Source organism: Eleutherodactylus coqui, chromosome 4 (assembly GCF_035609145.1).
Source record: "Eleutherodactylus coqui strain aEleCoq1 chromosome 4, aEleCoq1.hap1, whole genome shotgun sequence".
NCBI classification, from domain to species: Eukaryota; Metazoa; Chordata; class Amphibia; order Anura; family Eleutherodactylidae; genus Eleutherodactylus; species Eleutherodactylus coqui.
Window position 1 is genome coordinate 216,275,284 of NC_089840.1, and position 17,209 is coordinate 216,292,492.

The 17,209-nt window shown below is 49.4% G+C and overlaps 1 protein-coding gene and 1 pseudogene across 2 annotated transcripts in view; one reads left to right on the top strand and one right to left on the bottom strand.

The window, feature by feature from the left end:
• The window catches only part of LOC136626035 (anaphase-promoting complex subunit 16-like), a 29,402-nt gene extending 16,427 nt beyond the window's left edge, over positions 1 to 12,975 (bottom strand). The window contains exon 1 of one of the 2 annotated variants that reach the window (XR_010792610.1): positions 10,773 to 12,228. Coding sequence is in view for 1 of the 2 variants with exons in the window: in XM_066600743.1 (XP_066456840.1) it covers positions 12,395 to 12,491 (97 nt within the window). In the remaining variant the exon portion in view is untranslated. Of the gene's footprint in view, positions 1 to 10,772; positions 12,229 to 12,394 lie in introns of those variants that run through there. The other variant, XM_066600743.1, reaches the window with a different exon arrangement.
• LOC136626603 (nuclear pore complex protein Nup155 pseudogene) lies at positions 12,895 to 16,545 on the top strand (annotated as a pseudogene).
• The last annotated feature ends 664 nt before the right edge of the window (positions 16,546 to 17,209 follow it).

Sequence of the window (17,209 nt, forward strand, 5' to 3'; positions counted from 1 at the left end):
GGCTCAATCTTAGGCTGAAGCGGTGCGCCCCCTGTGTACGTATGATGTAACTACACGCTATGCCTCACACTCACTCATCATCACCATAGCATCTGCAGGGTGGTCCACGGAAAAGAAGGACGGCAGCCCACACTGTCTATAAGAAAGTCTATCAATGTTGTCCATAGCAACCAATCACAGCGCAGCTTTCATTTCTTATACTGCTGAGGTAAATGAAAGCTGCGCTGTGATTGGTTGCTATGGCAACAAAGATTTTCTTTTAGACAGCTTTGATGAGAGTGTGGTGACGGGCTAATATTCCGTGGCCCATCCTGTACAAGAAGCTTCATTAGAATATTGCTTACTGGGAAATATTGTAATTAGATGCGCCAAGAATATAACAAAAGTCTGGAAGCTGCTGAACAGTTCCGCCCGTGGCTACAGAAATACGGCGGAGGGGGCATGCAGAGGGACCTCCATGTTGGTTCACCCCGAGTACTTTGTGGATTAGGAACAGAGGACGCCTTTACATTATAACTATTATTCCTAAGGGCTCGTGTCCTCGGGTGGTCTTTCACCGCCTATTACACATGCGTTGCACGGCCACGTAAAGCGTGCTGAATGGAGCTAATGAGAGTAAATGGACCTTCATTAGTCCTTGCACATGAGCGTATAGACACTGCATGTAGATACCAGCGAGAACTAGATCGCAGCATGCTCTATTCTCCGGCGTACCACGCAGAGTGAGCCGTATACGTTTGTATAAGCAGCGTATGCAAACCTGTCCATACACAATACATTATGTACGGGCGGCGATTCATACGCAACGCAGATACGACACAGCGGGGGATTAAAAAAAAAGACAGCCACACTGCGCATGACCGCGGCCGTGAGATACGCAGATATGCGCAGTACACTCGCTGCCCGTACGCGGTATCACAAACACTGGTAAAACGCTGCGAGGGCACCTGTGGACATGAGCCCTAAGGCCGCTGAGTAATTCTCCTGAGCATGGAGATATGTATATAGATTGCAGTCGCCGTCGGGACGGGCTTCCCAATAATACACCATATCCCTGCAGCACATCATATATTCTGTCACACAAGTACCACGTCCGCTGCCGGATATCCATACTAATAGTATACATGCTAAAGTAAGGCCCAATGTCCACAGGCGGATTCGGTTTGTGGAACCAGCGCTGGAGAACCGCAAATCAAGCCGTCCATAGGGATGCATGGATGTCCGCAAAGCAATGACAAGCATGCAGATGTGATTTTTCCCACACACCGCATACAGGGCTCAGGCAGGCAGATCAGCCGGAAGGTCAGTTTCTTACTTTGATATCTGATGTTCAAAGCAGCTTTCAAAGATGGCGCCGTTGTGCTGACTTCCCACAATGCCCTGCGCTCTCCCCCCTCTGTGTGCGAGCTCCCAATGACTGGCCTCGCTCAGCTCCCGTCCTGGCCACGCCCACCTCTAGTGAACTCATCTAAGTCTCTTCCTGCCCAGGCCCCGCCCCCTCTAAGTCCCTCCACAGGACAGCATGTTCTCCTGCTGTACAGTGTACTTAGAGGGGGCGGGGTCAGGAGAGACTGTCTATACTCACAGGATAAAATCCTGAACGACGAGAGTTCAGTGTAAACAGCAGCCGTTCAGTACTGAACGTCCGCTGTGCAAAGTGAATGGAGAGGGGCGGGGAGAGAATACCCGCTTGACAGGCACCTCCCCCCCGACTGTGACAAGTTATGGTGACAGCCCCCTCCCACCGTGCAACAAGTTATAGCAATAGCCCCTTCCCCCCTGCGACAAGTTATGGTGAGAACACCCCTCCGCCTCTCCCAGTGCGACAAGTTATGGTGACAGCCCCCCTCCCGTGCGACAAGTTACGGAGACAGTCCTCCCGCGCGACAAGTACACTGACAGCCCCCTTTCCCCCCACATGACAAGTAACACTGACAGCCCCCCCTCTTCCCCGCGGCGACAAGTTGTCAGCACCCCAACTCCCGCGGCGACTAGTTGTCAGCACCCGAACCCCCGCGGCGACAAGATGTCAGCACCCAAACCCCGCGGCGACAAGATGTCAGCACCCAAACCCCATTGCGACAAGTTGTCAGCACCCCAACCCCTGCGGCAACTAGTTGTCAGCACCCCAACCCTCGAGGCAACTAGTTGTCAGCATCCCAACCCCCGCGGCGACAAGTTATCAGCACCCCAACCCCCGCGGCGACTGGTTGTCAGCCCTCCAACTCCCGCGGCGACTAGTTGTCAGCACCCCAACCCCCGCGGCAACAAGATGTCAGCACCCAAACCCCCATGGCGATAAGTTTTCAGCACCCCAAACCCCACAGCGACTAGTTGTCAGCATCCCAACCCCCGCGGCAACTAGTTGTCAGCACCCCAACCCCCGCGTCGACAAGTTGTCAGCCTCCCAACTCCCGCGGCGACTAGTTGTCAACACCCCAACCCCCGCGGCAACAAGATGTCAGCACCCAAACCCCCATGGCGATAAGTTGTCAGCACCCCAAACCGACTAGTTGTCAGCATCCCAACCCCCGCGGCAACTAGTTGTCAGCACCCCAACCCCTGTGTCGACAAGTTGTCAGCCCCCCAACTCCCGCGGCGACTAGTTGTCAGCACCCCAACCCCCGCGGCAACAAGATGTCAGCACCCAAACCCCCACGGCGACTAGTTGTCAGCACCCCAACCCCCGAGGCAACTAGTTGTCAGCATCCCAACCCCCGCGGCAACTAGTTGTCAGCACCCCAACCCCCGCGTCGACAAGTTGTCAGCCCCCCAACTCCGGCGGCGACAAGATGTCAGCACCCAAACCCCATGGCGACAAGTTGTCAGCACCCCAACCCCTGCGGCGACTAGTTGTCAGCACCCAAACCCCTGAGGCAACTAGTTGTCAGCACCCCAACCCCCGCGGCGACTAGTTGTCAGCACCCTAACTCCTGCGGCGACTAGTTGTCAGCTTTTAACCCGCGCGGGGACTAGTTGTCACCCCCCAACTCCTGCGTCCACTATTTGTCACCACCCCAACTCCTGTGTCGAAAAGTTGTCAGCACCTGAACCCCCGCGGCGACAAGTTGTCAGCACCCCAACTCTTGCGGCAACTAGTTGTCAGCACCCCAACCCCCGCGTCGACAAGTTGTCAGCACCCTAACCCACACAGCAACTAGTTGTCCGCACCTCAACCATTCAAAATAGTCATGGCTCTCCTCCCTGCACAGACAGGATTACACTGAGAGGTGGCACCTATATATAGATAACACAGGACCACCATTCACAATAGTCACAGCTCACCTCCTCTCCTCCCTGCACAGACAGGATTATACTGAGAGGTGACACCTATATATAGATAACACAGGACCACCATTCACAATAGTCACAGCTCACCTCTCCTCTCCCTGCACAGACAGGATTACACTGAGAGGTGGCACCTACATATAGATAACACAGGACCACCATTCACAATAGTCACAGCTCACCTCCTCTCCTCCCTGCACAGGCAGGATTATAGTGGGTGGGTTGGTGGCTCGCTGGGCAGGTCGGTGGCAGGGGCAGTTATACAACCCACTCCCCTCCCTCCCTGCAATAAGTTATGGCAGCCCCCTCCCCCACTCCCATGAGAGAAGTTATGACAGCCCCCGCTCCCAGTAGTAATACTTACCCTTCAGCTGATGACCGGTGGACACTCCTGTCCGTCTCTAGTACGGACTGCGCATGCGCGAATAATCTGACGCGTGTTCCTGAGCCGGCAGGCGCTGCTGCGCATGCGCAAAAAAACAGGCGCGCACCCCTGGCCCGAGGACGTGTGTTTACGGCCCGACAAGAGGAGAAGACTGAAGATAGGGAGCACTCCTGTAGGTAAGTATATATCTTCTGTATGGCTGATTTACAAAGCACAAAGTATATTACAAAGTGCTTTGTAATGGCCATACAGAAGTGCATACATACATTTGTCAGGGCCAGACAACGCCATAAAGTGCGGTGGAGCGGAGTGCCTCCACAAACGGGCAGACACCTGAGGGCAGACGTCGTTGCCGCACGTATGTGATTATTAGGCTAGCAGGGGTACCAGCGTTGCCCCGGATTAAGGGTGGGTTCACACAGGGCGGATTCCCGTCGGAAATCTCGCGGTTTGGCCACAGCAAAAACCGCGAGATTTCCGCCGGGAGAACCACCGCGGTTTAAGCTGCGGCGGCTTTGAAGCAGCTCGGCGGCATGCTTTTCCGTTGCGGCTGGTGCTCCCATAAAGGGAGAGCGCGGCCGCGGTTTCAACCGGATTTACTGCAGCGGATTAGCCGTCCCGTGTGGACGAGGTTTCTGAGAAGTCTCATCCACATGGCTGGCTAATCCCGAGATTAGCGGCCGCGGGCGGATCTGCTGCGGCAAATCCGCCCTGTGTGAACCCAGCCTAAAACTTGAATGAATGCCACATTAACATGGATTGAGATTTTAAAGAAAATCTGGGTTTCCCATAGCAACCAATCACAGCGCAGCTTTTATTTTACCTCAGTAGTATAAGAAATACCAACCAATCACAGCGCAGCTTTTATTTTACCTCAGTAGTATAATATATACCAACCAATCACAGCACAGCTTTTACTTTACGTCAGTAGTATAATACATACCAACCAATCACAGCACAGCTTTTACTTTACGTCAGTAGTATAATACATACCAACCAATCACAGCACAGCTTTTACTTTACGTCAGTAGTATAATACATACCAACCAATCACAGCACAGCTTTTACTTTACGTCAGTAGTATAATACATACCAACCAATCACAGCACAGCTGTTATTTTACCCTAGCTGTGTAAGAAATGATTTTGACAATTGTATTTCCCATCCATTTTTTGCTCTTCCTGTAATTCGCCTCACAAGGACAAGTCAATCACAGAACATGGCCGTTACTTACTGAGTGAGGAGTGCATATAGACAAGTCAGCTCGAGCGCATCTGATGACCAGAGCATTTGTAATGACCATCAATAAGGCTCAAGGGCAAACACTGAGGCCCAATGTCCCCAACCGAAAGATACACAAAGGGAAACATGGCCGTCCGCAATGAAATAAAGCATGTGGATTTGATTTGCGGACCTTTCGGTCTAGAAACAAGTTGCAGCATGCTCCATTTCAGTGCGGATCCCTCATGGACGACTTCCATTGCAGTCAATGGAAGCAGTCTGACCCGCGGCCCACGCGTATCTAACTGTGCCGCCGGGCAGCGGATCCCGCGGGAAAGCAGGAGACTTGAAAAAAATCCTCCACTGCGCATGTACGGCGGCACGCCAGCCGGCACTGCCGCACACATACGTAGTGAAGAAAATAGAAGACCCGGACGGGTAAGCAGTGTCCTCGGCCACGGACAGAGTGGGAATCCACTGCGGGCTACTGCCACGGAATCCGACCCGCCCGTGGACATGAGACCTTATGGTAGGTGGTGTACATTTTCTCATGGGCACCTATGCGCCGCGCTCACATGTATACAGGCCACAAAACCTTTATATCCTAGCAAAAGATGACAAGACCAGAAACGTACAGAACTGCGCTGACAGCAGATCGCGGCTACATTCCTTTCACTATTTCATAAAAAACACAAATTCCACGCAGATGGAAATATGCTATAGCCCCCCCTTGGCTCATGTGCTGGGATAGCGCTGCCGCCGCACACGGCTGGGGTCAGGGGTTGGCCACGGCAGTCATGTGTGTATATGAAAATGTCACCCCAGCAGCATGTCAACAAAAGCCAGCGAAGAAGCCTGGAGCAGTGGAGAAGACTAACCACTTTACCCCTCATCCGCTCCATCCATGGCAGGGCGGCTGTCTCTGACAGCTGACACCCGCCTGTAACAGCCGCCATCAGCGTTCACATTGATCGCAGCTGTTAATCCTTTAAATCGATCTGACAGCGGCATTTAAATGCCCCAATCGGCATTTAGTGGTCCAAAACAGCCCCCTCGCGATGAGATTGCAAGGTGCGGTTTGGTTGTCATGACACCCTGGGCCTCCTGAAGATTCCCAAGGCTACCATGAAGAGACTGACTGTCAGCATACAGCATAATGCAATACTATGGTACTGCATTACACAGTATGGCCTCATGCCCATGGCCGGGTCCATTTCCACCTGTGAAATATCGCAGCAGAATCAGACCTGGCGTCCCCCAGACACCCTATAGCAGTGATGACGAACCTTTTAGAGACCGAGTGCCCAAACTGAAACCCAAAACCCACTTATTTATCGCCCCAGCGGTAATAGTGACTGCGCACAGCGACCTCAGTGTTCATAGTGACATCCCACAGCGGATTTATTTAGCTTCACAATACATTATATGGTGCATTAAAGAGAACCATAAAAAACTACAATTCGCCCCACAAGAAGCAACAAGCCCTCAGACAGCTGCGTTATCGGAAAAATAAAACGGTTCGGATTTTCTGAATGTGGGGAAGAGAAACGAATCTTATATAAAACCGCCTGCAGGCTTTTCTTGCACCGCACTTTGACCCCTTTGTGTGACCTTGGGTGGATGATTTTGGTGTCATTAGATTTGTGACATCGTCACCACCGCCGTAAAATCATGAAATTAGAGTTTGATGCATTGAGTGACTCTCAGGCCGGGTCAAAGATCTTATGTTAAGTCTAGCGGCGCTGTTGTGCTTCACCCATTGATTATGAGCGCTATAACCAGCGATAAGGTATTGCTGTACAGAAGTCATGCAATGCCTTACCATAGCAATCACTGCTGCTATGGAGCAGGTCCGCTTCAGGGCTTATTCACGCCTGTCCGATATACGGTGTCCCTTTCTGCAGGTGGAGGAGGTGGGCTGGTCCAGGAGCAGTGCACTGAGCTCCCGCCCCATCTCTGCCCCTCGCCACTATATGCAAGCGGAGGGGGCAGGATGAGGCGGAACTTCTCTCTGCCATCCCCACCCTCCTGCCCCTCCCATTGTAAACAGTGGTGAAGGGCGTAGAGGGGGCAGGAGCTCAGTGCACTGCTCCCGGACCGCCTCCTCCCCCTGCAGAAAGGGACACCGTATATTGGGCGGGTGTAAAAACCAGGACAATATACGGACGTCTGAATAAGCCCTCAGGGAAATAAACAGTGTAAATAAACTAAAGAAATAATGTAAAGAAATAAAATAAAATACCTTGGTTTTTTACTTGTTTACCGCTATTTGCAAGAAAAAAAATTACTAATTTCAGAAAAACCTCACATATGTGGTATCATTGTGTCCGTAATGAGCACACGAATTATCCTGCGCAGCAAATATCTCCTAAAAAGAGCAATAAAGGCAATCCAAAGAGCCATATGTACCCCGAAATGGTACAAATAAAAACTACAGTTCGTGACGCAAAAAACAAGCCCTGACAAAGCTCTGTCCATGAAAAAATCAAAAACGTTATGTGACTTTGAATGTGATGAAGTGGAAAAACCTAAAAAAAATTATGTTTTTGGCATTGTTGTAAACGTATCGAACCGCAGAAAAAATGAATTGCGTCATTTATACGGTTAGGCCTCATGTCCACGCGCTTAGAATCCGCAGCGTTTCTCCTGCACGCGGATCCGCGCCTCATAGGGATGCATTGCACACCCGCAGGTAGTTAAATACCTTTGGATGTCATTTCCCGCGTCAGGCGCGGATCCGCGTGCGGGAAACAAAATGGACATGCTCCATTTTCGTGCGGGTCTCCCGCAGGGACGGCTCCCGCAGGCTTCTATTGAGGCCTATCGAAGCTGTCCGGATCCGCAGGAGACCCGTACCAGAATTAAACTCACCTGCTCCGGACGATGCGGTTCTTCCCTTCTTCGCGGCCGGATCTTCTTTCTTTGGCCCGGCAGATGTGCCCGGCACGCCGCCGGCGTGTCGAGCACATCCGCCGGGTCGGAGAATGAAGATCCGTCCGCGAAGGAAGGAAGATCCGCATCCTCCGGAGCAGGTGAGTTTATTCTGATTTTTAGGCATCATGTCCGCGAGGCAGGAGGGACCCGCTGCGGGATTCTACATGAAGAATCCACGGCGGGCCTGATTTTCCCCGTGGACATGAGGCCTTAGATTGTCGCTGTAAAAAAAAATAAAATTAAAAACAATGGCAGAGTTAATTAATAAAAACTATAGTTGACCACGCAAAACATAAGACCTTATACGACTGTCGACTGGAAAATTAAAAGTTGTGGCTCTTGAAAACTGTAAATGAAAATTCCTCAGAAATCGTCGCGTTCTTAAGCCCAAAATAGGCCATGTCCATAAGGAGTTAACCGCTTAACATCACAGGACCACAGATCGCGGTATGATGTAATGCTATACATTAGATCATACTGTAGGAGCGATCAACGCATCACAAGTTGTTGTCCCCTCTGGGGACTAACAAAAAAGGTAAAATTGCATTTTTACTGATTATTAAATTAAAAAAGCTAATAAAAGTAAAACAAAACCCTTTTGCCATATTTATAATAAAGGGATCTAAATAGTAATACAAAAATACATATTTAGTATCGCAGCGTCCGTAAAAGTCTGATCTATCAAAGTAATGCATTATTTACCCTGCATGGCGAACATCATCAGAACTAGAGATGAGCGAGCCTACTCGGCCAAGCCCCTTTTTTGCCTGAGTACCGCGATTTTCGAGTACTTCCGTACTCGGGCGAAAAGATACGGGGGGCGCCGTGGGTGAGTGGGGGGTTGCAGCGGGGAGTGGGGGGGAGAGGGAGAGAGAGAGGGCTCCCCCCTGTTCCCCGCTGCTACCCCCGCTCCGCCACGCCGCCCCCCCCCCGAATCTTTACACCCGAGTACAGAAGTACTCGAAAATCGCGGTGCTCGATTGAGTAATTACTCGAAACGAGTAGGTTCGCTCATCTCAGAACATAAAAATAAAGAACACCAGAATTGTGCTTTTTTGGTCACCCCTATATCCAAGAAAAAATGTTATAAAAAATGATCAAAAAGCCGTATGTACGCCAGAATGGTAGCAATGGAAACAATGGGGCGTCCCGCACAAAATGAGATGTCGTACAACTATGTCGAAAAAATGAAAAAGTTATAGTCGTCAGACGATGGAAGCAGGAAATAATTTTTAAAAATTACATATCTTCGAAAAACAAAAAAAAGGAGTACAGCCCAAAAAAAACCTATATAACTTTGGTATTATAAGTATTCGTACTGACCCATAGAATAAAGTGATCAGGTCATTCTTGTTGCAGTCTGTACGCCGTAAAAACAAGACACACCCAAGATGGTGGAATTTAGTTTTTTTCCCATTTCACTCCACTGAGAAGTTTTTCCTTACATTATATAGTACATTATATAGTACCACTGAAAAACACAACTCGGCCCGCAAAATACAAGCCCTCATAGAGCGACGTCGATGAATAAATGAAGGAGTTATGATTTTTTTAAAAGGGGAGAGGAAAAAGCGAAAATGGAAAAACAAGGGCCGTGTCATTAAGGGGTTAAAACACATATATACCGAGCAAAAAATATATAACCATCACTTGCATCATATATACACTTCTGTACATCCCATATGCCCCCTGTATATACAGATAACGACAGTTATCACACATTTTATATATAATGTGAGCCCTCACTGACCGACTCTGAGGCTGACTTCACACTGCGCTCGTCAACGTGCGATTTCACCGCGGATGCGAGGCGTCTTTTGTATTAAAAACATCTGGCATCACTTCGGAGAAGTAGCGATCCTCCGCCGCGGCTGATCACGGAGTTTCTCCCATTGTTCTCATTGGTGAGACGCCTCATTGCATCGCGTGCATCTAGCACATGGAGCGATGCTGCCGCCGGCCCCACTGACAACAATGGCCGCTGCGATGTGAAGGCGCGCCCAAAGACGGTACGTGTCGCGATTCTTTTCCTGTATCGCTTTGTGGTGCAATGTGGGTAAACAATCGCTCATGCGTATGACCCCGTTCAAAAGAATGGGGATCATATTCACATCCCGCAAGGCACAAGACTCGTGGGAGAATCTTGCCCGTGTGAAGCCGGCCTGACTCATCACTAATTCCCTAAGGCCGCTCTCACGCACGCATTAGCACATCATGGCGTTTTACTGTGATTTCGCGCGGCCTTTTCTAAGGCATTCCACTATTTGTCAGCGTTTTTTGAAGCGCCCCACTATGGGTGATGAGGTGCGTTAAAAAGTGCTAAAATGCACGAAAATAGAGCAGACAGCACTTGAAAATCACAGCGTTAGACATGCTGCGTCCGAGCGCTAGTCGGCAGAACATCACTGAAATCAATGGAGGCGCTGTGCCGCGATTAAGCATCGCAGTAAATAGCGGGCTGTGTGAGAGCGGCCTTACTCCCCATGGAGGACAAACATGACATTTGGCGCAAATGTTCCTTAGATCCTAAGTAGGAAACGTAACGGGTCACAACTGGATTATACAATTCTAGCCAAGGAAGCACGCGGTCACCTCCACGCGGTGTTTCCTGGGTAACGTGAAGAACCAGGCAAAGTGGGGAACATACTATAATCCTCGGTTCCTGTTCTCTGTACCAAACTAACTGGGGCGAAGCCGAGTATATCAGCCAGTATATATATATATATATACACACACAACACCCGTATGCGCATAGCGCTCACACCATACATATAGCACCATCATCCACCGGCCATACACGCCTTCTACACAGGAATATGGGGTCGGACACATATACTCTATCATATATATATATACAGAACAGAGATCAGAAGGCAGCGCCCCAGAGTGGGGGGGGGGGGGATTTATATTTACCAATTTAATAAATATAATATTTTTATCTCACCCTGCGGTAACCGGGTTTCCCTGGGGAGCGCCGGTGGGTCAAAGATCCAGGCCGGCAGGAAGAACCAGATAATCGGGTGGTTGAGGTGATAGATATGCTGGTCGCCGGTCCTTACGACATCACATCATGGAGAGCATCGGAGGGAAATTAGAATATATAAGTATAAACCGGAGAGAGATAGACAATAGCAGAAACTAAATAAAAATCCCCAGCGAGCGGTCCGGACCATGCGGAAGGGGCGGGCCCAGGGGATTATACAACGCTTCTTTAGATGAGGGGTGCACTCGGTGTGAGGCACCCCGTGAAGTAGGTCCGGCACATTTATATGTCTGTTGGAGTCCGTTCACTGCAGCGCTGGGAATATTTATATAGAACACACATATACAAACGTTATACAACATCCAGAGCATCATATACAGACAGTATGCACACAAGGTATAATGTGCATTCACAGCATGCACACGGTGTATTATTTAGGCCGCCTGCAGACGGCTGGGTCGGAGAATTCTCGCAGCAGGATCCGACCCGCGCCCCGGCAGTGAGCAGTGCGGCTCACCTTCTTCCGCGTCTTCTCCTCTCTGTGATGTGCAGGCTGCCACCCAGCGGGCACATGCGCAGAGCGGAGGCGGCGTGCCAGGGGTGACATCTCTGTGTGGGCCTCTGTGAGACCCGCACAGAAATAGAACATGTCATGATTTGTTTACCGCGTGTGATTTCACACGGACAAATCACGGCCGTCTGCATAGGATTGCGTTTTGCAAAGCAATCCTATGCAGGCGGGCACGGGCGGAAATTCTGCGAGAAATCCCGCCGTGGAATTTCCGCCCGTGTGCAGGGGACCATAGTCATATACAATGTATACCAACTATACAGTGTAGTATACAGGCATATCTATATACAGTGTACTACATATAGAATATACACACTATGCCCACAGTGTATTATACTACCATATACACACACTGCACACTGTAGTATACAGCCATATATACACACTATACATACCGGTAGTATACAGCCATATAGACACACTATACATAGCATACAGCCATATACACACACATACATAGTATACAGCATATATACACACACTACACATAGCATACAGCCATATATACATACATACATAGTATACAGCCATATATACACACTATACATAGTATACAGCATATATACACGCACTATACATAGTATACAGGCATATCTATATACAGTGTACTACATATAGAATATACACACTATGCCCACAGTGTATTATACTACCATATATACACACACTGCACACTGTAGTATACAGCCATATATACACACTATACATACCGGTAGTATATAGCCATATACACACACACATACATAGTATACAGCCATATACACACATACAGACTATACAGCCATATATACACACTATACATACCAGTAGTATACAGCCATATACACACACACATACATAGTATACAGCATATATACACACTATACATACCAGTAGTATACAGCCATATACACACACATACATAGTATACAGCATATATACACACACACTATACATACTATACATAGTATACAGCATATTAACACATACATAGTATACAGCAAATATACACACATATGAGCAGACTACATACACCAGACGTGCAGCAGAGTGAAGCTTCTCTCCTTCGGCAGTAGGAGCTCCGAGGCTCCGCAGAGCCGCTCACCATGATGTAATCCTGCGGAGGGCATAATAACTTTTTCTTCCCCAGTTCTGCCTAAACTCAGCAATTCAAGCAACCTTAGGGTTAGGGTTTAGGCTTGGGCTTAGTTGCCGACCCTCCTACGGCCGTGCTGCTGCTTGTTTAACTACCCGGCCACACGTGCACATCTCCAAAGGGGGTGTGTCTCCAACAACCAATCAGGTCGCTGGAATCGCTCACTGCTACTGAACTGCGGCTGAAATCCCAAATATGCCTCCCGGCTACTCTGTGTTGCAGTTCTGCAGGAAGAAGAGACAGGAGTCACGTGAGCTGTCAAACCCCGCTCGAGCTCCGCGGGTCACGTGTCCTCCCGCGCGCACCTGATGTCACAACAGACTGCACACGGCTCAACTGACAGTTGAGAGTCGCGCTCAACCCGTATGGACGACGCGATGGACGCAGCCAAGAAGAGGATCCAGCGCCTGCTGCACGAGGCCTCAGCCTACAGGGACTTGTCATCCGCCCTGGACCTTCGGGACAGCCCTGCTCTGTCAGGTAACTCCCCTGCTGATTACCCTCTGCAGGCCCCTCATCTGCTCGGTGTCGCCCCCACACTCCCGGTGGTCAGCGCTGTGCACACAGTGCCGCTTCCCCCGGAGATGTTAGATTATTTTAACCCTATGAAGAACACTCATTGCATGATGGGAGTGTTCCCTGAGATCAGCCAGGCTTGGCTGGCCATTAGCAGTGACCTCTTCCTGTGGGACTTCCGCACCGGCCGGAATGTCACTCGCTTTGGTGGCCTCAGGGACACAATAGTGTGTGCTGGACTGGTCAGACCTCAAGAAGGTGTCGTCCAGCCACAGACATCCCATCTGCTGATCATTGCCACTCCGGTCACACTTGTTGTATTAGGAGTGAGCTGTCTGCAGCCTGAAGATCCCCATGACAACCCTTCTGGGCAGATCCAGCTGCTAGAAGAGCCCTTGTATTCAGCCGCTGCAGAAGATACCTACGTATCTGTCGCCGGCACACACAATGGGCGCATCTTTCTGTCTGGTACATCCGGCTGCTTGTATGAAGTGGTCTACCGGGCTGAAGCCGGCTGGCTTAGCCCCAAGTGGCAGATTATTAACTGTACGCGGAGCGCGGCCGGCGTGCTGCTCGCCTCCTGGCTTCTAAGCAGCCATGACCCCGTCGTTCAGATCGCTGTGGATGACAGCCAAAACATCTTGTATACCCGCTCTGAGAGCGGCGTACTACAGGTCTATGACTTGGGTCCAGATGGCAGCGGAATAACCAAAAAGGCGTCAGTATTCCAGGACGCCATCGTATCCGCTGCTGTAGGGATCGCCAAGACAGCCGACCCGTCACTCTTCAGGCCCATCATTCAGATTGCTGTCATTGAAGATTCAGAATCTGTGAATTGTGACTTGGTGGCTATTACTGGCGCCGGCGTCCGCCTTTACTTTACATCCGCCCCGTCAAAGCGGCCCGCAGCTCAGCCCTGGCGATTGGATTTAGTCCATATTCGCCTACCGCCCGGATTTATAGACTCTGCCACCGTGGACAAGCCATCAAACGTCCATCAAGTGCTTTATAGCGATGGCGTTTTCCTTATGGCAGCTGCTGAAAACGCCGTCTATGACCAACTATGGTGCATCAACCATAACTGCGTCCCATTTCAGAACCAATTAATGGAAACACATGCCGTAAAACATCTGCGGGGTCATTCCTGTGTAATTGCGTCTGTCAAGGACTCTTCCATCCAACAACATATGGTTCCAGCCAAGACGTTTGTTGTGCTCTCCGCACATGGAAGCCATATCTTCTCTCTGGTCAGACCGGTGGAGCAGCTTCAGGATCCTCTCATCGACGCTTATGAAGATGAAGATGAGCAGAAGACTGAACAACTTTTTAAGGTGTATCACCCGGACCAGGCCTGTGCAGCTAGTTTACACCTTGCGTGTTCTACTGCTGCCTCCGATCAGAAGCTGTCTACCTGGGCTACTGAGGTATTTTTCAGATATGGAGGAATAGCGCAGGTGAAGAATAACTCTTCACTTCCCGCACCCAATAACACCAGGGCAAATAACACCATATCTGTTGGGTCACCCTTACCCACATGTAGCCAGATACCAAATAAACGCTTCCAGGGTTCAACTCAACAACATTTTTCTGGAGGACACAATGGGATTTACATCTATTTTACCAGCATTATTCACCTCATCTGGGATAAAGACCTCATAGTCGAAAGAACATGCAAGAATGACAACGGTGACTTCATAAAAATGGATAGTGGCATCTCCGGAGAACTTCTGCAATCAGCTCTACGAGACCTCAGAGACTTACAAGGATTTCTGGAGAGAAATTTTAATTTTGGAACGGGCACCCTCAGAGATCTAAAGTCTAAATATGAGAGCACGATCCCTCGTGGCAACAGGGCGACCACCGGCACAAGGCAGAAGCTGAAGAACAGTTCTGGAAAAGCCTTCAGTTTCCTAAAGCGTGATACCAACACCTGCCATCACCAAGAGGTACATGACGAGTGTCACACTGAGGCCCCGCTAACGGAGAAGACCTCCCTTCAAGGAATTCACCAGTTGGTGAAGAAGACCTGCCAAACCTTAGCGGTGTGGAACCAGTTCTGTGAGCCCCACTTTCACCAGGTAGTGTCTGGGCTTCGCAATGAGTTGCAGAAGCAGCTGAAAAACATGACCTTTAAAGATCTAGTCATCCGAGGGAAGAAGCTGACCAAGACTCTCATCGCATCATTGATCGACTGCCATATCCGTCACAATGTAAATACGGATGAGGTGATCTCTTACCTGCAGCACATGTGCCCGATATTTTACAGCAGTGAAGATGCCATATTGTCCAAGGCTTATGTACTTATACAACGATCCCTTCAAGTCAACAACAAGTATGATAAAGAACAATTGCTGCGCGCGTCACTGCAGGAGTACCAGAAAGTATGTCACCTTCTTGACTTGGCTACTGTTTGTGGCAAGTACAGACAGCAGTGTTTTTATGAGGGTGTAGTACAGCTGTGCCTTACATATGCTGGAAACAAGGATCCGCAAGGCCTTGGTTTGCGCTATCTGAAGAACGGTGAGCCCGAAGGCGATGAGTTGGGCTTACAAGCATTTGAAACCAAGATGCACAGCTACAAAATCATCATTGATTTACTGCAAGAGCTGGTCAACCAAAGGAAATCTGCTCCCCGAAGAGTAACCACAAAGCACGGCCCCTCTGGACTTCTTTTTCACCAGATACTGGAATTGCTTCCGCGCTCTGCAGATGAATTCTTCCATATTGTGTTATTCAACTGGCTCATCAAGGTTGATCTCACAGACGTCCTGCTGGAGCTGAAGTCACCTTTTCTGGAGTCTCATTTGGTGCGCATGTCCAACCATGAGGACAACGAAGTGCGCTACATGAATTTATTGTTCTGTTACTACCAGAAGAAGGGAAGTCCCATCAAAGCTGCCAGGGTGATGGACAAACTAGCGGACTACGAGAGCCCCAACATCTCTCTGAAAGGAAGGATTGAATACTTATCTAGAGCCATCTTGTGTGCCAGAACCACCAATGGCCAGTATGGACGTGCTGAAGATTCAGAACTCATACATGAGCTGGAAGACTTAATGGATGTCGCTAAAGTACAGCTTGAAATCCAGAAAGTGCTACTCAGGAAATACTCCCAACATCCTCCAGCACAGACTTCTGCGGCGCAGCTTGATTCACAGGTAATGGACCTTACAGTTCTGTATGAGAAATTTGCAGACCCATTCCAGCTTTCAGAGTGCAAGCTTGCAATCCTTAGATGTGCTTCTTTTTCTAATGCTTTCTTGGTGCAGCAGATATGGAAGGAAATCATACAAACAGAGTTGAAGGACAGCGTAGAGATGGATGCTGCCGACAGGATGCAACTGCTGAACCTGAAGTTGGTCTCACTGGGCAAGATCTATGCCAGCACTCCCATGTATCTTCCTCTTCAGTTTTTGGCTCAGTACCTGGAACAACAAGTCTGCTCCTTGGATTGGCCGGCAGACTTTGGGTTAAAGACAATATTGGAGATGAATGTGCCGTTTCCCACGTGATTTCAGAATTGGAAATCCCTTCTGGACGGAGGTGAAGAAGCCTTTCCTTCTGCCGCAATGTATTCATGGGCTGCTCCCCGCATATGGAAATGACCATAATATCGTCCAGAGCCTTGACAGACAGCAATTTAACACAACCTGTGTTCCAATGCATCAGATCACACGGGCGTATTTCCAAGCCAATATAGCTCCGGGCGTTTTTACATTGGGCCCAAAAGATAGTCCAAGAACATCGGCCGCTGCATGGGCTCCTATGCTTAGCTCCGCCCCTTCCATTGCACAGTATCAGCGGGGAGGAACAAGAGGTAAGCCTGCGATTGGAAGGGAGGGGAATGGAGAAGTTGAGAAAACATCAATCTATTTTACCACCTTTTCTCAACAACCACTCATTCCACATTCCCCATTGGCTTATCAGTTCCGCCGACATTCTCCATGCTCCACATCTTACTCTACTGCTAGAAATATTGGGCATCTTGTCTTGCTGCATAGATAACATCGATCTGCCGTACCAACTTTCAAAATGTTGATCCAGGGATTATTCTGACTGCCATTATGGAGTCAGGAAGGAATTTTTTCCCCCAATGGGCTAAATTGGCTTCTGCCTCATTGGGGGTTTTTTGCCTTCCTCTGGATTAACAAGATAAGGTGGTACAGCAGAATGATG